We start from the raw sequence: 21,645 nt of genomic DNA, 5'->3' as shown, positions 1-21,645 counted from the left end.
GATGACCTTTTTCTGAACGTTTTGAGGTCAAAGTAGATCAAACGTGCGCACCATATCTGCAGCGGAACGAATGTTTTGTGCTCCAGTTTTCCTCCCGGACCCGGTTCTTGCGCGGACACTCAACACTTTTAAGCCCCGCGAGGCGGTCGTTGTGGGTTAGCATGAAGACCATGTTGAGCATCATTTCCAACGCGCTTTGCCGGATGACGGGCAGGAACGTGGTGAGTGTTTCGGGTTCTGGGTGGTTTGGTGTCCCATTGAGATCCGGTTTGAAGTGGGTTTGCGTGTCCAGGGCTGACCTTGTACGCTGCAGCTAAAGAAGTTAGCTAGTGGCTAGTCCTTCATTTACTTGTGTTCTATTAATTGCCGTTTGTGGTTAGCGGCCTTCTAAAGGTCAGACGGGAACTCCGCGTGTATCAGGCTTCTGCTCCTCTTCGTCGTTTTTCTTTTGGTTTCGTCTTTCAGTGCGTTATTATTGCTGTGTTGTTGGTGCTCTGCTGCTGTAGCTGCGATGCTTCATCATCTGCGGGGCCTCCATTCCTCCTAACTGTTAAATTTTCGTAAAGGCTCACATTTAAAGCTGTCTGAATTTAAGATAATTAGGATACATATGAATTCCTGTAGTCCCATTTGTTTCATAGAAATTAACAAATAAGAGCATCAGCATCCATGACATAAATGCAAATTTGCAACAAAGTTCTTTCTTAAATCCATTCAGTTGAAGACATGATTCTCAGTTTTGCATGAAGTCATTGTGGAGTCCCAGATGGGCTCCAGTAATAGTTGGTGCACTTCTGTCTGTAAACAAAAGGTTTACAGTCTTTAGGCATCATCTGAAGCTTTAGCAAACTCTTTAATTTGTGTGTAGTTGTCAACATTAATCTGTTTTTTTTTTAAATATATATATAGTTTTGCAGGGCTCGACATAGCCATTTGTCCGCTGGCCCGGTCCTGTTTTTCGAGCAGTGCGGACCACAAGACTTTACTTTTCACTTGTCCGCTCGGGCCACTAAAATATTTAACGGTTTATATATTCTTCACCTTTTTCAATAAAGTAAATTTTGCGAAAACGTGTAGATTTACCTCGTCTTCATAATTTAGTTTTTCTGCTAGTCCTGTGTTCAGACTTCAAGGGTTTCTATGGGAAACCTTTGATCACTTCTCCTTCTCTCCCGCCTGTGCGCGCGGCTTTCACTGCCGAGCACCACGCGGCACGCGCTCACTACTTTTTTTTTTTCAAACTTTATTGAATGTAACAATTCAATACAAAACAATGTTAAACAGCAACAACGAAGGCATAAGCCAGTGGGTTATTATTACATTTGATTATAAATCCGACACCGTCACTGAAGAGAGACTGAAGCATGTCAGAGATGTGGAAGACATGGCAGGAATAGATAGGAATATGTTGGATGGAGTAGTGGGTATAATTAGTAGTATGGACAGCAAGATATTTAATGAATGCATTGAAGATGAAACTGTATCCACTAAGCTTTAAGCTGAATGTCAAAGAATTAAAGGCAACTCCAAATACCTGAATCTCAGACTCAAATGCAGTAGAATGTTAAACTACTTAATTTTGTTTTTCTTTACAACACTGTAAGCAGTAAGTATTTCTAGTTAGCTGAATGATCTGTTAGACCTGCACAATATGAGGAAAACTCGCGATATGCGATATCAGAGATTAAAATTGCGATAACGATATAATTTGCGGTATATAAACAAACAGCAAAATAACCAAATAACCATTCCCAGTTTAAAAATTATACTCCAAATGACCCACGTTGACATAGGTTACAAACATCTAACATAACAGGGCTCCATCTGATTGGTCAACAATGTGAAGGCGTCCATCCGATTGGTCAAATGCATTAAGGGATTTATTTGATTCGTTAAATGGTTCAAGCTGCCATTAGATTGTTTTAACACATTTAAGGTTTATGATTTATTGCGATATTTGCCGTTAGAAGCACCATGAAAACTTCTGAACTAGTGTTACCTACTACACTGCAGTGCTCTCTTCAAAACATCTGAAACAGACTAGAGCAGATTTAAGTTTGATATGGTCTATTTTCAGTCATTGAAAAGTGTAGAAATAAGTGATGTCACCAGAATGCACCAAATTGTACCATATTAAAAGTTTCCGAGGGGGCATGCCCACAGACCCCCCTAAAGTTGCAAGCACCTGCAGAGCGGCGGGTCTCGCTGTGCGCGGTGTCGGGCCAGTAACTTTCAGGCAGGGCCAGTAAGTTTCAAAAACTACTGGCCCTGTGGGCCAGTGCAAATTTCTGGGCTATGTCAACCCCTGGTTTTGTATTTGAAGTATTGAGGGACCCTGATGTTTGAGTCTCCATGCTTCCATCTTTTCCCATCCCTCATTCTTCACAAAGCCGTCGACTATCCCTGCTCATCTCTCTTCTCTCCCTCCTCTTCCTCCCCCCGGCCCTGAACTGTAGGGACCCCAAACAGTGCCGGAGGTAAGCTGCTGCCCATGTCTGCTCCCTCCTCCCTCTGTCCCGATGGCGTCCCCCAGCGATTTTATGTGACGTTCATCTCCAGACGTGTGACTGACTGCTGTGAAGGTTTTAGCAGAATCCTGTCCTGTCTGAGCCTCATGTCTGCAGCAGCTGAAGCTTCAGTTTGACTGTAAACACACCAGCAAGTCGATGGTTTCTGCACTAAGACGCACAGAATTCCACGTTCTAGAAAAGCTTAATCCCCCTGTTCAAAGTATCTAAAAGAGCACAAAGTATCTGAACAGTTAGTGTGATAAAGATTACAAGCAGGAAAGGTTTGAAAATCAGAAAAACTCAGGAGAACCACATAAGTGTGGAGCTAGAATCTGGACTTTAGTTTTGGATTTGTAACTTTTTGTTTTGTTCTTGTACGTTATGTTTTGTAACTTGCACACAGTTAATACAGGTTTCCAGTTTCAGGCTACAGGTACAAAACAAAACCTACTAAACATTTTTGTCATGCCTGGAAGAACCAATGAGTGTCGATTTGGGTGAAGTTTGATCAATCATGTTTCTAGAATCTATCCAATTATGGCGAGGATCACAAAACTCACGGTTTGAATCAGTTAAAAAAGAAAACAGAAAAGCCCACAATTAATATTTTGTAAAGCTTCAAAATATATACAACATATATAAAGTACTTCAAAACACACCTATGATGGAGAGAAGGATTTTCTGTAGTGTCTCTATGACGACGGCATAGAGGAGACCTGAGAAGCAGGAATCATTCATACAAACACCAGAACATCTGGCTCAGTGAGGTGAAACCAATGATTCTTACTTCTGCTTCTGGGCTTTTTTTGTTTTTATAATAAAAAAGTTGAATACTTTTTCCAGATCCTGTGATTGTCGTTGGTACAGTTACCTCTGAGTTTCTCCAGACTCCTCTTTGAAGCCGACCCCGGACTTGTTCTGCTCCGGTTTGCTCCTCACTCATGGGGGGTGGTGTGTGGACGACAGACCCCCCCTTAAGGTGTTTGTCGTCTCCTCTGCCGGGTCCCTGTGTAGCGGCCCCCTCCTCCTGTAGTCTCTGTAGAGCCGCTTGCGCCGAGCCGTGCTCTCCTCTGATTGGTTGGCTCCTGTGTTCCTCAGCTGCTGAGCGACATGTCAGAGTACGTCAGTCTGACTTCACCGCCGCCGTCAGCGCCGGCCGCCTTGGAACAGACCCAGAGACAACCAGAAAATCCAGCAGCAGTCAGTACTAGAGCCTCCACAGAACAGTTAGTTAGCATCCAGACCGACCGGCCAGAGCAACCAGCACGGGTTTGTGGAGCATCTGTTTCTCTGTCTGCTCATTAACAGGGCCGGGAATTTAACCAGCGCTTCTGTGGCTGAAAGAAAACCTTTCAGTGAAAGAGAAGCAGCTTGTGGTGGACGAGTCTCAGTCATTCATGCTCTGAGTTTCTATCAAAGCTGTGAATTCACTAACAGAATCTTCTGGATTCTCTGCTCCTGAAGTGTGATGAGGAGGATGATGAGGATGAGGATGAACTAACAGTTCATGGTGGGAACTTTCATTTGCAGTCTTTTAGCTCATTTAGATTATTTTACAGATGATTTGCTCTTCCCGTTTGTCCCACTGTAAACTTGAGTTCAGATTTAAACATGTTGTCACTTTTATCGTAAAACCACAGAAACTCCGGTTCAAACAAGTTCAAATGAAAAACATGAGTTTTTAGGGTGGAATTGATTTTTGCATAGATTTAAAGGAAGCCCCACCCACATGACTCTTTAGATGAGGGTTTGTGGTTGTGAGGAAACCAGCAGACTCGAACTTCACCTTCTGCCTGACTAACCCCCCCCCCCCCCCCCCTGCTGTGGAGATCAGCCCCTCTCTTGCCCTGCATGGAGGCTGTTTGTGTTGTGTAGCTGCTGGAATTGTGTGTTGATGGCGTGTTTGTGTCCTCAGGCTGCCCGCGTGGTCGTGGCCCGCTCCTTCACGGACTTCACTCCTCAGGTGACCTTTGACATCAAGGTGAGCTGGAACCCAAGCTGCTGCCATGAACGGTCTGTGATCTGAGAACGACTCTCTTCATGTCACCCATCAGTGCAGTTGTTGCTTCAATCAACAGAATATTTCTAGATGGTGCTGAGTTACCAGATGGAAGTGATGCACTGCATGAAGACGTCGCCTTAAAAACAGAGAAATGACGTCAATCCTGAGAAAAAGATCTGTCCATGCAGATTCAACAAGATCCAAATGAAGAGCCAGAGTTTTGACTTGAAATGCTTTATTTCAAGCAATCAAACAAAAACATTGAAACTAGACATAATATTAAATATTGCTAGAAAAAGGGAGTGGAAGGAAGTGAACTTGTATAATCCCACCCCTGTCCTACCGTAACCATTTTGTTACATGATTTATCATTATCCGGTTCATAACTTTATCAGACAGAATTAAGAATCCTTAGGTATCAATAAAACACAAAGATGAATTACTTAATTACTATGTAAAAAATAACTATTTGAGAAATCAACATGGCAAATGCAGATCAGTTATCTAAATAATAAGAAAAATAAAATAAATGCAGGTTATGTTAATTATAAGAATCATGTACATGATTAAAAATTATATATCAGTTAAACAGACACAACACTGTTTCAAAAATCTTCATAGCAAAAGCTGATCAAGTATAAAAAGTTAAAAATATAAAGTGTAAAATTATGTTTCATTAGAAAAAATCATGAATAATTTCAACCATCTTCAATAATTGATTAAGCTTTTCTTTTCATTCAAAAAGGAAACATTAGCTAAAAAGCAATGACTTCAGATTGTTCTACCGTATTAAGTATTTCTATTATTATTTCTAAGAAAATGTTTGAGTTTTATGAACCTTATTGTATTTTATTTGGATTACAGCGACAAAAACTAGTTTAATGAGTAGAAATGATCCATTTTAGAGCAAAATAAGAACTAAAGGAGAATATGATCTTATCTAAGTCGATCCATTCTAATAAATCCTCATGAGAATCTCAAACCAGGATTTTTCTTAGAACAGAAATCTACAGTTTGGTTTCTAAAACAAAGACAGTGAATATAAGTCTTAGCTTTAAAGTAAAATCCTTAAAACTGAACCAAAAACCAGTAAAAGACAAACTCTTTACTGAGATGTTTTTTGAGAAAAGTGTAGCGGCTGGATAGCTCAGTTGGTTAAGTGCCTGGTTGGAAATCAGGGTTCGATTCCCTAACAAAGTCTGGGTAAAAGACAGTGTAGTGTCATCTCTGCCAAACCGCCTGTGTGCATCGGTGACGACCGAACAGCAACAACACAAAGGAGTTAAAAGAACTTTAAACCTGTTCAAATATCTTTTGTGTCATTATAAATACCACTTTGAAAGGAAAGTATCTGCTGTTGGTGGTGGTTTGGCTGTCACTACAAGAAAGTGTGCTTGGATGATTCGCTTTGGTGAAGCCAAACTGTTTGACTCTGGACCGCGTCTGGATGGTTGGAGGAGCTGTGATGGTCTGTCATGAGTCTCCCCGTCTCAACAGGACTGAAAAGACCAAAAGAAAGTCTTTTCTGGCCTTGACTTCAGGCGCAGTAGGGTTTCCTGCAGCGTGCTCGTGTGTGACGCAGAGGGCTTTATCTCCAGTAGAAATGCGACCTGCACCGTCTGGAGGAGGGCCCGCCGCTGAGGGCGGAGCTGACGAGGGAGCAGGGCCTGCAGTACTACCACACCATGCAGACTGTGAGGCGCATGGAGCTGAAGGCGGATCAGCTGTACAAGCAGAAGATCATCAGAGGCTTCTGCCACCTCTACGATGGACAGGTATCTGCTGGCTTCTGCAGCCTCACTGACCAACCAACCTACAGCTGTCCTCATCAAAGCCAGACCTGAACAGGAAGTGTGAGAGAACGCCATAGTGGTCGTTTTTATTCACGCACATGTCGGGGCTGGGCATCAGTTTCACCTCACGTTTTTCTGGCTCAACAGCATTTGATTAACAGCTGAGACCCAACAAACATTTTTTTAACTCGGCTGTAACTGATGCTGTTCAAGGAAAGGAAACTAAGCATAACTTTTGTGTCTGAGAACGAGCATCAAACATGGAGACCTCTCAGGATTTACCTTTCGTTTCCACACTTGAGATAAAAAATGAAAACTGTTTCCGTTTGAATTGTTCATACAGGAGCGGCGGTCTGAGCAGCTGAACACTAACGTTTGTGACGGTCGTGTCTGAGCGCCAGGCGTTCAGAGCGCCAGGCGTCCAGACGACACGGGTTTAGATTTGATTTAGATTTGATTTTTAAAGAACCCGTTTGTGTTTTGATGGGTAATTTGCTGACCCAAACGGTCGAGCAAACAAAAACCTTCTGGGTTTACTTTATTAATATACTTACAGTCTCACTGCAAATGAAGCTAAAAAAAAATCCAGATTAATGAGTCTTAGATTAGCCCCGCCCACATAATTATCAGACTCTGACCATGAAAGGAACAACCAAATGAATCTGTTCAGAGATGCTTTTTTTGATTTTGTTTCATAAATCGTATAAATAAAGTTTTCTGACCCGCCTCCGTCTCCACAGGAAGCGTGTGCTGCAGGGATTGAAGCAGCCATCAACCTGTCCGATCACCTGATCACGGCGTACCGGGCTCATGGGTTCACCTACACCCGCGGCGTGTCCGTCAAAGAGATCCTCGCTGAGCTCACAGGTGTGTGGGGGGGGGCTCACCCGGCACAGACGTGTGGGGGGGAGGCTCACCCGGCACAGACGTGTGGGGGGGCTCACCTGGCACAGACGTGTGTGGGGGGGGGGGGGGGGGGCTCACCTGGCACAGACGTGTGTGGGGGGGGGGCTCACCCGGCACAGACGTGTGTGGGGGGGGCTCACCCAGCACAGACGCGCCGGTCGGTTCAGGTGTCTGCAGACTCACCGCTGCTTTTTAAACCCCAGGTCGTAAAGGAGGTGTGGCCAAAGGGAAGGGGGGCTCCATGCACATGTACGCCCCTCATTTCTACGGGGGCAACGGCATTGTTGGTGCACAGGTAAACCCATGAACACCTCCTTTGTAAGCCAATCAGAGCCGCGGGTCCGGACCTGTCGTCCTCCTGCTGTTCTCAGGTTCCTGTGGGGGCAGGCATCGCTCTGGCTTGCAGTTACCAGGGCAACAACCAGCTGTGCGTCACGCTATACGGAGACGGGGCGGCCAATCAGGTGAGAGCGCCATCTATGATCAGATCCCTAATTTGATCTTGGATGTTTGGAGTTTTTAGGAAATTTGCCGAGTAAAAAAAAAAACATTTTTCGTTGTTTTTTTGTAAGCTTTGTGACCAAAAGGGAGACATGTCTGCTGCCCCCCCCCCTGCAGGGCCAGATCTTTGAGACCTTCAACATGGCGGCTCTGTGGAAGCTGCCCTGCATCTTCATCTGCGAGAACAACAAGTACGGCATGGGCACGGCGGTGGAGCGGGCGGCTGCCAGCACCGACTACTACAAGAGGGGGGACTTCATCCCGGGACTCAGAGTGAGAACCCTCGTGGTGTTGTGTGAGCGTGGCGGTCCGGGGCCGCCGCTGCAGCATCTGTGCGCTGCAGCTGGCCCAAACAGACCTAAAGTATGACGGGGAGAGGCGCTCGCCGCCCCCCCCCTGGCAGTTACAGGTGTGAGCATGCTCCCAGCTGTCTGATGCTCATGTATGATACTGCACACAAACCAGAGGAAGCTCCGAGCGAGCGACTGACGGCTGCACGCTCTCCTCTGCAGGTGGACGGCATGGACGTGCTGTGCGTCAGAGAGGCCACGAGGTTTGCTGCAGAGCACTGCAGAGCTGGAAAGGTGACTCCCCCACGAGCAGCAGAGTACAGGTCGCTGTCGTTCAGCAGTCATGGCTTCAGCCGCTGTCTTTCAGGGTCCCATTGTGATGGAGCTGCAGACCTACCGTTACCACGGACACAGCATGAGCGACCCAGGCGTCAGGTGGGTCACCGGGTCCGGCTGGTGTTTACAACCCTGCTGTGGCCTGTTTTCACGCCGTCGTCTGTTCTCTCGCAGTTATCGCACGCGGGAGGAGATCCAGGAGGTCCGCAGCAAGAGCGACCCCATCTCCATGCTGAAGGAGCGCATGCTGGCAAACAACATGGCGTCTGCGGAGGAGTTCAAGGTGAGGACGCCTCCTTCCAGACTGAGAGTCTGTAAAAGCTCGGATGGCAGCAGGGGCTGATGGGAAACCTGTCTCCGTCAGGAAATCGACATTGCCATCAGGAAAGAGGTGGAGGAGGCGGCTCAGTTTGCCACCTTGGACCCGGAGCCGCCGCTGGACGAGCTCTGCGACCACATCTTCCACAACGAGCCCCCGCTGGAGGTCCGCGGGACGAACCCCTGGTCCAAACTCAAGTCCGTCAGCTGAAGTCCAGCAGGAGGCTTCCACACGGGAGGAGCTCTGCACCCCCGCCAGACTTTAGCTTCTACTTGAAACCTGCCCGTCTTTCTTTACGTATAGATTTCTATAGAAACATATGTCTGTTCCTGCGGTTGGTGTGAGCCGAGTGCAGCTGGAGAAAGTTACCTGCTGCTGGGAGATGCAGCAAAACCACCTTCTCCTGAGGAATGCAGCCAGTGTCAGCTCATGGAAGCTCAGAAAGATGCTCAGGCTGGGTCTGAAGATCAAACCACGGTGACCCTGATTCCTGCTGGGAGATCCACCTTCAGGGTTTGGAGTTTATTCCTTTTTTCCCTCCAAACTCGGCTCATAATGAGAGTCTCTGCCGGATGCTGTCTGCTCACAGCGTCTGCTTTCAGTTCAGACATGGGTGGGAGTTGGTCAGGATGTGCTGCTCAAATAAAGGTGCTTCTTTGGTTTCCTTCAGGACAGGAAGTCCTGAGCGTCCCATAATTCTTTTCAGCTGCAGTAATGGCAGCATTTCTTTCACAGCTGCTTTGCAGCTGTGAAATCTTTCCTTCGTGTCGTTAAAGAACAGATTTCCAGCGGTTCATTTTCCATTCCTGCTCCATTTTAAGTGTCATGGTAACCATCAAAAAATCCCAAATGTTTTTTGTTCTTCACATGTTAGGTCAAATGGAAGCTTTGGAGCTTGTGTGTAGAATCGTCTCTGTTTTCCTGTTATGTTCATAAACACTTAAACTTCCACTTGGATGAGACGATAAATTCCAAAGATGTTCATCTTCCTGACCGACAGACGGAGACTTCAAGGTTTTTTAATGGATAAAATGTTGTAAAGGAACTTAAAAACATCAGTAGGTACATCTCATATTTACTTCGGGTTATTGTTATTGATCTTATGAAAATATTTATTATTTATTTCTCCTTAATTACCCAAACTAAGAATAAATCTGAAAAAAAGTAAGCTGTTCTTTATTTCTGTTGACTGTTGGGGATAAAAGGTCAGAACCTTAATTTATTTTTAAAAGTCAAATAATATAATAAATTGAAGTTCATGAATGATGTGTTTGGCTAATGACTAAAATAGAAACGTAAAGTATTAGTTAGGATGATGTAAAGAAATCTGCAGTTCCATTTTCTGCCAGCAGGTGTCATCTGTATACCTGCATACCTTCACCCTTAAGTTTATGTGAATAAATATTTCCCAAAAAAAGTAGAGTATGAACAGTTTACTGCTTTACATTTTCTTCATAATTGGGTAATTTATTGTTCAAAAATCTGTTTATTCAATTCTTTGTATTAAAAGATTTTGTGGCTGAAACCGAACTTTGTTGTCTGACCTTAAAGTTACATCTGGTTCAGTTAAATTCATCTGAAAAATCCAGTTTAAATAAGCTTGTTGAAATTATTTGTTTCTTCAGACATTAACGCGACTGTAAACAAAAAAGCTTCAGTGTATTTAATTTTAGTCTATAGATAAAACTCTCTTTAATGTGTCACTTTCTATAAGGTTGTTGTGTGTTGATCACCTTTTTCATTAAACTTTTAGATTCAGCCTGAAGCTCATCTGAGGCCCATTTTCTGACTTTCCTGTCGTTTTTTCTCCTGGGTTTCAGTCACTGTGCTGTTCATGTGCATTTTCGCCATTCATTAGTGTTTTATTCTTTGGAGATGATTTTACATTTCTCATAAAAGCTCTTTTAAGAACCGGATCTGGTCGTTTTCTAGAAGATTCTGTTTGTCCCGCAGCGAAAACTTTTGTCAGGTTTTCTTGTTATTCCTTGAAACTCTTTATTTTCTTGCAGTTAGAATGACTTATGAATACATTCATTAGATTTTTCTGCTTTATTGTTTTTCCGTCACCTTAATTGATCCCTTTTCGTGTAAAAATGCGCGCGCACACCTGGCTCGCGCTCCGCGGGGGGAGGGACTTTCCCCTCTCAGGTTGACGCCTCCTGTGTGACGTAGGCGTGACGTGAAGCTCTGACGGACAGGTAAGCCGACACCGGCCGCCATATTGGGTCAAAACGGAAGTGGGGGTGGGGGCAAGGGGAGGCGGAGGAGGAAGAGGCGCCGATGAGTGAGGAAGAGCGGTTTCTCAGAAAGGGCGTCTTTGCTCTCGCGTCTGTCTCCGGGGGAAGGGGCGGCCTCTGCGCCACAGCGGGTCCGGATTCAGACGTTCCAGCCGACACAGCAACGGGGCTGCCGGCGTGACAGGAGCCAGAGCCGGGGGGAGGACGGACGGACGGACGGTCACGGAGAGGGTCGACGCTTCAGGGGCAGAAGGAGGAATAAGAAAGTAGAGCGGGAGGAGGAGGAAGAGCAGGAGGAAGATGCCTCTGGCTCAGCTGGCGGACCCCTGGCAGAAGATGCCCGTGGAGGGCACTTCTGGAGAGGTGAGCCCCCCCACCTACACCCAGAGTTTGCCTGCTCCGCTGCGGCTCCCGGAGGGGGGTCCGGATGATGCTCCGAACCGAACAACCGGTCTAAGTTGATCCGGATCAGAGGCAGCGCAGCCACGTGCGCCACAGCCTCCAGAAATCTCTATTTTGAACAAGTTTACGCTCTGGGCATGCGCAGAACAGACCCAAACTTTGACTTTGTCGCTTTTGATTTGTAGCGGTGTGGCTCAGTGATTGGTTGAAATCTGTCTGGTTTTGTCGAGACATCACAGAGCCGGATCAGACTGATCCAGCTGTTCCTCCAGCTGTTCCCTCAGGTGTCCCCCCCCCCCCCCCCCAGGTGTCCGCCCCTCCAGGACAGCTCCTGCTGGCTCCGCCCAGACAGCAGGAGCTGTGGACAGACCTGAGAGGAGGTCTTCTTCTCAGGAAGCTGTCAGCTCTCCTTTTTAGGCAACACAGTGTGAAAATGTTGCAACATCAAATCCGTCGTTTTCTTCCTTTCATAACAATCTCCCTTTCAAAATAAAAGAGCAGAAGAGGCCGCTGGATGAGCGTCCACAGCCATCAGCTGGGAGCTCTGGTGCTGTCGGTGAGTTCATGGATGGTTGGGTCTGAACGTCTGCACAGAGGATCTGCACAGAGGATCTGTACAGGGGATGCACCAGGATCTAACATGGTCGATCAGTAAAAGCCTTACAGTGGAGTGATCTGCTGCAGCAAATGTCACATTACTGAACGCAGCCTGCTAATAAACCAGCAGAGGAACAAATTCATTGACCCTAATTAGCCTCTTCATCCACTGAAACGGGACCGAGTGTTGAAACCAAGACGAGTCGCTCAGAGGCGTCGTTAAAAACCCTTCTAATGTCTGAAACTGGATCATGGACGACGTCAGCTGGTGTCCTTTAAACTAGATTAGAACCCAAACAGAACTAAATTGCCCTTCAGAAGCCGGTATGTTAAAGGATGGGACGCCGCAGGACGCCACAGTGCTTCAGGTTGGCGGTGTTGATCCACCGCTGGGATCATTTGTGCAGGAGCACGGCAGCTCATGCTTGGCTTCAGAGCACGCAGGCAATGAGGGCAGAGAACTGGACTGGGTGACCCCCCCCCCCCCCCCCCATCTTGGCCTTCCAGGCTGACTCCAAGAAGCCAACATGGAGGTGATGCATTGTGGGTGTTGACCACGAAGCTGCTGACAGGTTTCTGATGAAAGTCCTACAGCAGAAGCCGTCAGTCTGCAGATGATTGAAAACTCTTTGGTTCTAACGGGAACCAGAAGTAGACATGAGGAAGAAAACGTCCTCATCCTCTCCAGACCACGTCTGACACTCTACAACACAGAATCCCTTCTCATTCTTGAGGTTTGCTAGAGTAGTTGTTGTTCTTTGAAAGGGAGGTTTCCTGCTCCTCCTGCTCCTCCTGCTCCTCCTGGTGTCTGTGAGCGTCGATAAAGATCAGGGGGCGTGGCTGCCGTGCAGCTTGACACAGGAAGAGCTGACATCTGGCTCCACTTCCTGTTTGAGGTGTCTGCTTGGAGACGCCGTCTCTCTGCAGGCACGGCAGTCAAAGCGGATTCCCACGCAGGCCGAGTCGCCGCCGCTGTCTGGTCCCGGCGTGCCCGTGCCTGCATGCGGCGTACCTCCGGCCCCTCGCCGTGAGCTGCACGTGCTGCTGACCTTTGACCTCCTGAGGCATGTCGTGACAGAAACGCTGCACTCCAACTTCCTTCCCTTCAGACCGAACGGCATCTGTCCTCACTGAGGAAGATGATGAAGAGCCGGCGCTCTTGTTCCCCCACAGCTCTGACCGTCATGATGGTTTTTAGGGACGGTTTGAGGTCGAGGAAGGAATCCCTCCTCATGACTTCATCAGCTTGTAAATCGGTTTTACTGAATGACAAACAGGAATCGATTCAGATTTAAAATATATTTCAGATTAATTTGACCCTTTTTAGTGAAGGTGTAACGATTCAATATCAACTTTTTTATTGTCGCTGACATAATTCATAGTCTATTTTGGTTCATTTTGAATGATCCGATTCTCTGACCTAAATGGATCCAGATCATCTTCATCCAAACTTCCAGCAGTGAGACTCAGACAGATATTCCTGCTACTGAACAGTGACGTTTTCCAGATTCTTGGATTTCTTCCAGATTATCAAGTGGAAATGAAATCTGTGTCCAAACAAGTAAACTAGAATGAATGTCAAATCAATTCACATGTTAGTTTCCTAAAGTTCACCACAGTTGTTTTTCCACATCCAATGAATCCAAAGGGAACATTCTTAGAACATTCTAGACACTGGATGGTCCCATGACTTTATTCAAAGTCTGTCCACACATTGGACTGGAATGAAGGACTGATCCGTGTTTGATGACATCACATGTGTGTTGTCTGCTGTGATTGGTCGGTTTTACCTTATGGTCAGATAAACCTACCACGACTCAATCCAAACTCTATTTTCCAACATTGATTATCAATTTATCTGATTTTGAAACTATTTTTTCGGTTCTAGGCGGATTCGATTCGGTTTAGCCTCAGACAGATTGATCTGGTTGGATCGTAGGAATAGAAATCAATTAATTGATTAATCATTGAAATGGTTTAACTCCTAGTTTTTAGTTAACTCACCCTAAAGTAGTGCACATGAATAAATCATGGGACTCCCAGAGGCGGTTCAAAGGAGGCGGGGCCATAGCCACCTCTCAGCGTGGCGCCAATAAGCAAAGTTTCCTTTAGAAAGGCGTGTTTAGCATTTCCACGTGTTGTTTTCCGCCTCCAAACATGTGTGCTGCCTGGATCACGCAGAGCGTCGTGGATGTCTGGTGACGGCCAGCGTGTTTGGTTACCATGGTTACCAAAGGCAGGGGTGGAGTTTCTGCTGAAGGTATTATCTTGCTGAAAAGACAATGCAACTAAATGGTTCTGGTGCGAGACGGCCGAGTTCCTGTAGGCCGGGCCCGACGTTCCGTCAGGCCGTCATGGAGGACCGGAGCCTGTCAGAAGGCCGGCCTTCTGACAGGCTCCGGTCCTCCATGACGGCCTGCAGGCGCCCCGAGCTCGGCTGTGATCCTGGCCTTCATCAGTACTTGGCTCAGAAGCAGAATGCCTTCTGGGAAAGGCCGTCTGTGTGCGGCGTCCCAGAAGCTTGAAGTGTTTGGGCCCAACCTTCCCAAAGCTGGACGGTGCTGGATGTTGTCTGGGAGAGTAACCACGGCGACGTCTCTGTTCCAAATAATGCTGCAAATCATTTCACCTTCAAGGGGGAGTTTTGTGGCTTTAAAACTCCTAAAAAATGTTAACATGTCAGAATTTATGCAGCGATTTCAAGCATCGTTATGTCGGTGAGACTCTGAAAGAGTTTTTGGTGTTTTTTTCTCACAATGGAGGACATATATTAAGAAAATTAGATTAAAACTGCATTTCGGAGTATTTCTTCATTCAAATTGCTGTGAATCAGGAGCAGAAGAAAAAACGTCGTTGGTAAAGCTTGAAGGTGGGACTCAGGTGCTACAGTGGGCGGGGCCACCGTCTGCCTGCTCTGCTCCATTCTGATCATCCACTGTCAGACCAACGGATCCATGAACGTCTTTGTTTTCCTGGTCTGAGCTGGAATCTGGATCAGAACCGGACGACTGGGCACCGTTTTTGTAGCACAGCTAATGTTAGCTTGGGGGTGTGAGGGGCTGTAAGCTAGAGGGGAGAGCGTGTGAACAGGTGGATGATGGGAAGCGGGACAGGCTTAGTCCGTGCCAACAGTCCCGCCCACATCTCAGAGGTGAATTTCTAATTTACTACTGTTGCTCTGCAGAAACTATGTCCTAGAAAACGACAGGTTTTGGGGTTTTTGGCTAAAAACTACATCATCATCATCATCATCATCATCATCATCATCATCATCATCATCATCATCATAACAACCCATCAAAAGATGACCAGAGTGGGACTTTAAGGCGCATTTAGTCATTTTCCAGACTTTGTAGAGTGACTTTTCTGGTTTTTTTTACAGATGTTTTGCAATTTCCTCTGACAAATGTTCACCGTGTCGTTCAGCAGCCTGGCGTGTATTAAGCATGTAGCGGTTCGTGAGGTCCAGTCAGGCGGGAATCCGCCTGTCTTTGACTTTAGCTTCTTCTTTTCAGCCTTTTTCCAGATTAGTCAGTTCTTTACACCTCCTGCAGTAAATCGAGCGGCATGTTGTTCTGTATTATAATATTGCTAATTGTGTAGTATTTCATTTGGTATTGTGTTTTTGTTCTAATAACATGAAAGGCCTTTCTCATAAAGGAGACATGGTGGCAGCGTTCCCCTCCATACGTTGGAACTTGGCTTGCATGGACGTCTTTCCTGTTTCTTTGGTGGTTCTCAGGTTCTTTTCCAGCACGTTTCATGCTTAACAGCGTTTGACGGGAGTTTTGCAGACGCCGTCAAGGTCACGGCACGCCAACATCTTTCCAGTTTGGTGTTAAAGAGGGCGACCATGATGGATTCTGGGGTTTCAGGTTGTGATCTGACAAAAATATCCAGCAAATGAAATAAGTTTCGATTGACTTGGATCTGCTGGGAAGAGGAAAGTCAGAGACATTTCAGGGTTTATTTCCCAGAGTGGATGCTTATGGATTCTCTGTTGTGTCAACAAAACAAAAGCTCATTTCTGACGATGAACTTTATTTTGAAGGATTCCCTAAAGAGTAAAGCTGCTACGATAGATGCTGCCGTGCTTTATTGTCAGCGTGTGTTCTGCAGCCTTCACAGCCTTGTATTCCTCGTCTTCTGCTGGGATTCCCGCCTCTCCCGTCTCTCTTCACACAGGTCAGGTGGAGTTTGGGTGGAGTTTTCTGATCCAACCAGAAAGTGTGACTTTGCCGGTCTGGGTGTTTCCATGAAGCTGGCGTCTTAATCCATGTCAGCGTTTATTTTTAGCATGAAAGCGGAGTGTTTTCACGGCTTCACCTCCCTGCAGGGCTGCTTTGGCTGAAATGACGTGGAGGCTGGTGGATGCACAGCGTGCTTTCTGCAGGCCGCCCGTCCCGCCTCCCTCTGCTGCAGATCTCCAGCTCTCTCTGGGACTCCTCAGGAATCTGGACGTTCTTCTATTATTGGCTGTACAGTGCCGGCCTGTCTCACTCAGCGTAAACGGCTGAGCGGCGATTTAGAGCCTCTGCTCATCCTCTGGTGCTCTTAGAGGGATTTCTGTCCAGTCAGTCCTGCAGTTTCCCAGCTGCTGATGTGTTGATCTGCTGAGCTCCTGGCAGTGATTTAGGAGAGGAACCCGGTTCTTCACGGATCTGGACGTCCCGGCCTGATCTCCTGCAGACGCGGGTTGTGATGAAGAGCGGTTTGAAAGGCCTTCCTGTGTGGAACTGCAGTCGGAGCAGTTTTTGTTTGACCCCCGTCCGTCTCCTGCCTTCATCTTCCCAGCAGAAGCGTCCTGCTGATGTCGGCAGAAATCGATACGCTGCGCTTTCCTTTGCTGTACGGGACAAACAGGAAGCAGACGTCTGAGCAGGAGCTGCAGACAGGAATGTGAGAGCAAAGTAAGGTGGATACAGACTCAGAACCCCTCTCCATCATCTGTTGATCCATCTTCAACGTCTTCCATCATGATGTTGTTTTAGCCCAAAACCAAAAACCTGTGCCGTTCACTAGAACATAGTTTCTGCAGAGCGGCAGGAGTTTGTTAGAAATTCACCTCTGAGTTGTGAGCGAGGCCGTTGGTACGGAGTAAGCCTCGCCTCGTTTCCCATCATCCTTGTATTTACACGCTCTCCCACTAGCTTACAGCCCTCACACCCCCAAGCTAACATTAGCGGCGCAACAAAAATGGTGATCAGTATTGTAGCTGTTCATCCGTCCAGTTCTGATCCAGATTCCAGCTCAGACCAGGACAACAAAGACGTTCATGGATCTGTCTGTCTGACAGTGGATGATCAGAATGGAGCGGAGCAGGAAGACTGTGGTCTGTTGATTGTAGCTTTTATATCACAAATCAGATCTTTGTCCATCAAGATTTTTTCATCTGCTCCTTATTTACCACAATTCTAATAAAGAAATACTCAGAAATGCAATTTTGAAGCTTAATTTTTTTTAATGTCCTCCATCATCAGAAAAATGCTACATGAATGTGTTAAAAACAGGTTCTCATCAGACTCACATGTTGGATCATTGCGGTGCAAAGCCTCCATATGGCCTTCATGTAATGTGAGTGAGTTCATGCAGAGGCTGAAGGTCTGCTGACCCAGAGACTCAGCAGCCCCGTCTCACCAGGAAACCCACTTCCGTTAGATTCACCGTTCAAGTTTGAAATATTCAGTCTTAACAGACTGATTGGACCTGTATCTATGAATGCCAACATGAATAAATGAACAGAAAGCGTTTTTTTTAGGTGATGGTGTTTGTGAACACGCCTATAAACGCAGAGCAGTGCAGATGGAGAGGAGGGAAACCGAGTCAGAGGAGAACCTCAAATACAGTTTGAATGCCTCTGGGGTTTGGAGCAAAGACGGATTCTGTCAGACGGACTTGAATGAGTGACAGCAGGCTCATGCTGGAGGTTGGATCAGGAACAGTTTAGAAAGCTCGTCTGCTCCCAGATCTCTGATCCCACCTGTGTGATCCTTTCAATGACTCTTTATTCTTTTAAACTTTCATTAAGGCATAAGAACCCAGACCTCTTTTTTCTCAAAGATAAAATAATGTGTATTTTACCACAGAATCCATTTCTGTTGTTTTTCTGTTCCACTGATGTCACCATCAGTTCTTATGGGTTAAAAAACCGAGTTTATGTGTCTATGAAAACCACTTTTCACTTACATAGTGAAATAAACTGAACTTTCATTGATAAATCTCTGACATTATAGTTGTTCTGCTGGTGAAAGTAGTTTTTCACCTTAAAACAACAACAATGCAGGAGTTGGGTTGATGGAAAATGGATTTGTGAATTTTAGTCTCTGCTTTGATCATCTTCTTCACATTCAGCCTCAGATGACACAGAACTGACCTATCCAAAGAACAGGAAAGGATGCTAAGTCAGACCGTGGAGTAGACGGATCAATCTCTTTCATTTATCAATGATTATTTCTCTAACTAGTGAAAACCGTCTGTGTCTAAATAACCTGCTAGGCACAGTGCCATTGAACGCACCGTTGCTGTTGTGTGGAGATGCAGGAGAGACGAGTGAGGCCTTCAGGAGCCTACAGGAGTTATTTTTCATATTTTGACGGTTGAAGGACATTTTGGCAGAAGTGAACGTTTAACGAGGACGGAGGAAACCGTCCTGATGATCAGATGCTTCCATGTTTCGTGACAGTGTAGTGTGAAGTGGTATCAGACAGCCCTGTCTAATGGGCGTGGTTCTGACACCGTTTCCTAAATAAACGGCCTGCTGGAGGACTCCAGAGGAGAAACCCTGCTGCTTAAGAAGCCAGAGATGAAGGTGTGATCCTCAAAACAACACAACCTCTGTGGGAGTAAAAGCTGGGGTGTATTCCAGAAAGCAGGTTATGCTAGTTACCACGGTAACTTTGAGGCTACGGAAGTGGATAACCTCAGCTTTGGAGGTATGTTTCAGGGTATGTCAAGTTGCCATAGCAACTCATGCTCTGAACATAACCTGGTCTGGAGCAGGTTTAGTTGAAGGTTAGTTTGTTTTCAGAGAGGTGAAGCAGCATGGCGTGTCTATTTGAAGATGATTTAGTGGATGAAGAAGCTCAGATAATACTTTTTCCACCATGAGAGGGTGATAAGACCACATATGGATGTTGGAAAGATAAACTTTTTACTTTGATCTGACTTAATTATTTGCTTCAGTTAAGATAAATCTTTTTTTTTTAGTTCAGTCAACTTAAAATTAACACATAGTTATCAGACATTTATTTTACTTTCATTCAAATTAATTCAATTAAGTAGGTGTAACTTTGGTGCTGCTGTTAGATCGGCACCGCAAGGGATTGTGGGATACATTCCCTTTAGCTGTCTGGACGGATTCGGGTTTAAGTGTGGATTTTTGACCAAATGTGTTTAGTTGTTTAGCTGTTTTGAGGCTTTATCTGTTTTGTCTAGTTATTTATCCTACTATGTTTAATTCTTTCTGCACCATGAGTGAGAGGGAGGGAGAGGAGGATGAGGTTATTTAGCACCACTAGTGCCAAAAGGTTTTACATTAACTGATGTTAAAGTTAGAGTCGAGATAAATGAATTCATGCTTCATGTTGTACATCCACTCTGTATCATTTATTTTAATGTTATAAAAATGAGAATACCTGCAGCCTCTGACTTAGACATATGAAAGTTCAAGAAGTACAATAAATTAAAATATAAAAAACATTTAATTGAATTGGAGTAAAATGACATTAAGTTAGATAAATGTGTACATTTGAGTTTAAAAAAAAATAGAGTTGGATAGATGTAAGAAATTAAGTTGAATAAATTTACCTCAATTACTTGTTACTAATTGAATTAATTAATTTAAGTTGGATAAGTTATATATATGCGTCACAATGAACATAAGATCAGAAACTCGTGCGTTTACTTTGTCTGTTCTTCTACTTCAAGCAGAAACTCTTTCTTTTGATGATGCAGCCGTGTTACTTTTTTGATGGGCGTATAATCTTCATACGCCGTCATTAAAATCTCAGACTCCGTCTCACTGAAGTGTAGCGCTCTCTTTCCACGCTTTTCCATGTTAATTCCGGAAATCGCCAATCCATTGAGAATGTCTTTGTGTACTTGCCGTGCACGTGCATTAACCCAGGGGTACCAAGTCGAGCGTAATTACGATAACTCATATCTGGTCTTTTGGAACCGACATACCCAGAGTAAGCAAGTTCAGGTGGATTTCAGCCAGAGTTCAGGGTTAAAGTTAGGGTAGTTTAAACATGCTTCCTGGAATACCCCCCTGGTGTGACCCAAGGAGAAAAACCTGAGATGCTGTTTACTGACGGCCAGCAGAAGCTCTCCTCTCTGACTGCATTCGTCCTCAGCAGCGCAGACGGTCAGCAGCGCAGGCGGCCATCAGCGCAGGCGGCCATCAGCGCAGGCGGCCATCAGCGCAGACGGCCATCAGCGCAGACGGGCAGCAGCGCAGACGTTCAGCAGCGCAGACGGTCTGAAGCGCTCCATATCGTGCTCTCTGGCACAGCAAACCGTCAGCAGAACGGCTTTTATGGCTGCTCTCATAATGAGTTTTTGCTGGTATCAGAGGAACAGCTGCTGCTCTGCCTTACATAATGCTAATTCATCTGTGTTTGCTGATAAACAGACGATTCTCATTTAAACTTCAGCATTTCACAACATGACATGCAAAGTCTAACCTCTTTATCACGCGTGTGGTTTGAGGTTTATTATGTCGTAAAAGCTTCACGGCCCACACAAGCGTTTGCAGGGAAAACATGATTTGACCCTATGCGTCGTTATTAAAAAACACAATCATCTTCTATTGGAAGAGCTTCACTTCAATCATGACAAAACCAAATCCTCATCTTTGAAATGTTTACTCTGGCTTCCTTTCCTTCAACATTCAGGACTTTTCTGCTGCCGCTTTTGGTTTTTCTCACTCTGATGGTTTTTAAACAGAAAGAGACTCAAGAGTTCAGCATATTACAAGTTCCCCACCAAAACGTGTCCATCCCAGTAATCGTTGTATTGGCATTGAAGGTTCAGGTGGAACCAGACATTTCCTAGAGCTTCATTGGAAGCAGAAAGGGTTTTCACAGCAGACATGCTGCAGGAGTCTGTGTTTGCCGCTGGTATCGGGCCGTCGTATTTCTCCTGTTTCCACTTCCTGCTGGGATGTCTGCTTGTGGACTTGTTACCACTGGAGGAGGTGTGAAAATGTGACCTGTTGTGTGTGTCTTTCCAGGAAGCACATCCTGATCAGGAGGACTCGGTGACCGAGGACGACTCCATGTCCACTTCCACTGTAAGTCTGTGTTTTTTGTTTCTTTTAGACCGCCGACACACTTTGGATTCATGTTTAAACCCAGACTCAGAGTGAGGCCAGCTGAGACCTGGCCTTTGAGCAGAACTGTCAGATGATGAGCAACCACCTTAACCCCCCCAAGAAAGTAATTCCTGCCACCTGTGTCTGTGATCCACACAACCACAGCTCAGAGGAGAGTGGAAATCAAACCCCCACTGTTCCTGAATCAGACACAAGCACCCAATGTTGCAGTTCCTCCAAAGACCACCGGAGGCATGTTGTAGAAGTGAGCAGTTTTCCATTGATGTTAAACAACATCAAAATAGAAATATTTACATCATTATGAGGGTGAATTTCTTTTTCCTCAAACAGGAAGTGTTTTTTGATTGTTAAAGTAAAAGTCCCATTATCCGTCACACACCTAGGTGTGTTAAATTTGTTCTGTGCATTGGACCCCTCC

The 21,645-nt window shown here is 45.7% G+C and overlaps 3 protein-coding genes across 6 annotated transcripts in view; 2 read left to right on the top strand and 1 right to left on the bottom strand.

Annotated features, from left to right (window-relative positions):
- The window catches only part of LOC105353610 (hemicentin-1-like), a 703,897-nt gene that overhangs the window by 117,680 nt on the left and 564,572 nt on the right, over positions 1 to 21,645 (bottom strand). The window lies entirely within an intron of this gene.
- Positions 87 to 10,187, top strand: LOC101174054 (pyruvate dehydrogenase E1 component subunit alpha, mitochondrial). 4 transcript variants are annotated; one of them, XM_020712724.2, is made up of 13 exons: positions 87 to 221; positions 2,457 to 2,477; positions 3,609 to 3,779; positions 4,426 to 4,491; positions 6,114 to 6,287; positions 7,046 to 7,172; positions 7,415 to 7,506; positions 7,583 to 7,675; positions 7,830 to 7,985; positions 8,225 to 8,296; positions 8,370 to 8,437; positions 8,513 to 8,621; positions 8,703 to 10,187. In XM_020712724.2, the coding sequence occupies exons 1-13, from the start codon at positions 162 to 164 to the stop codon at positions 8,865 to 8,867; spliced, it is 1,374 nt and encodes a 457-aa protein (XP_020568383.1). In that variant the 5' UTR covers positions 87 to 161; the 3' UTR covers positions 8,868 to 10,187. The 4 variants fall into 4 exon arrangements, with proteins under 4 accessions (XP_020568383.1, XP_020568385.1, XP_004080847.1 ...); XM_020712726.2 differs by lacking the exon at positions 3,609 to 3,779 and having other exon boundaries at positions 89 to 221; XM_023950047.1 differs by lacking the exons at positions 87 to 221; positions 2,457 to 2,477 and adding an exon at positions 2,484 to 3,489.
- LOC101165012 (ribosomal protein S6 kinase alpha-3) overlaps positions 10,919 to 21,645 on the top strand; it is a 54,408-nt gene continuing 43,681 nt past the window's right edge. The window contains exons 1-2 of the mRNA XM_023950037.1: positions 10,919 to 11,257; positions 21,126 to 21,185. Coding sequence (XP_023805805.1) covers positions 11,195 to 11,257; positions 21,126 to 21,185 — 123 coding nt within the window. The 5' untranslated portion in view covers positions 10,919 to 11,194. The remainder of the gene's footprint in view (positions 11,258 to 21,125; positions 21,186 to 21,645) is intronic.

Source organism: Oryzias latipes, chromosome 20 (genome assembly GCF_002234675.1).
Source record: "Oryzias latipes chromosome 20, ASM223467v1".
Lineage (NCBI taxonomy): Eukaryota > Metazoa > Chordata > Actinopteri > Beloniformes > Adrianichthyidae > Oryzias > Oryzias latipes.
Note: the sequence above shows the minus strand (reverse complement) of the source record. Positions and strands in the feature narration are given on the sequence as shown.

Bases quoted from the DNA above. Each gene is read 5' to 3' on its own strand.
- LOC101174054 (XM_020712724.2), top strand. From the start codon at position 162: ATGAAGACCATGTTGAGCATCATTTCCAACGCGCTTTGCCGGATGACG. The intron at 222-2,456 runs GTGAGTGTTTCG...CCTGAACTGTAG, and splicing joins GGATGACGGGCAGGAACGTG to GGACCCCAAACAGTGCCGGA. The intron at 8,297-8,369 runs GTGACTCCCCCA...GCTGTCTTTCAG, and splicing joins AGCACTGCAGAGCTGGAAAG to GGTCCCATTGTGATGGAGCT.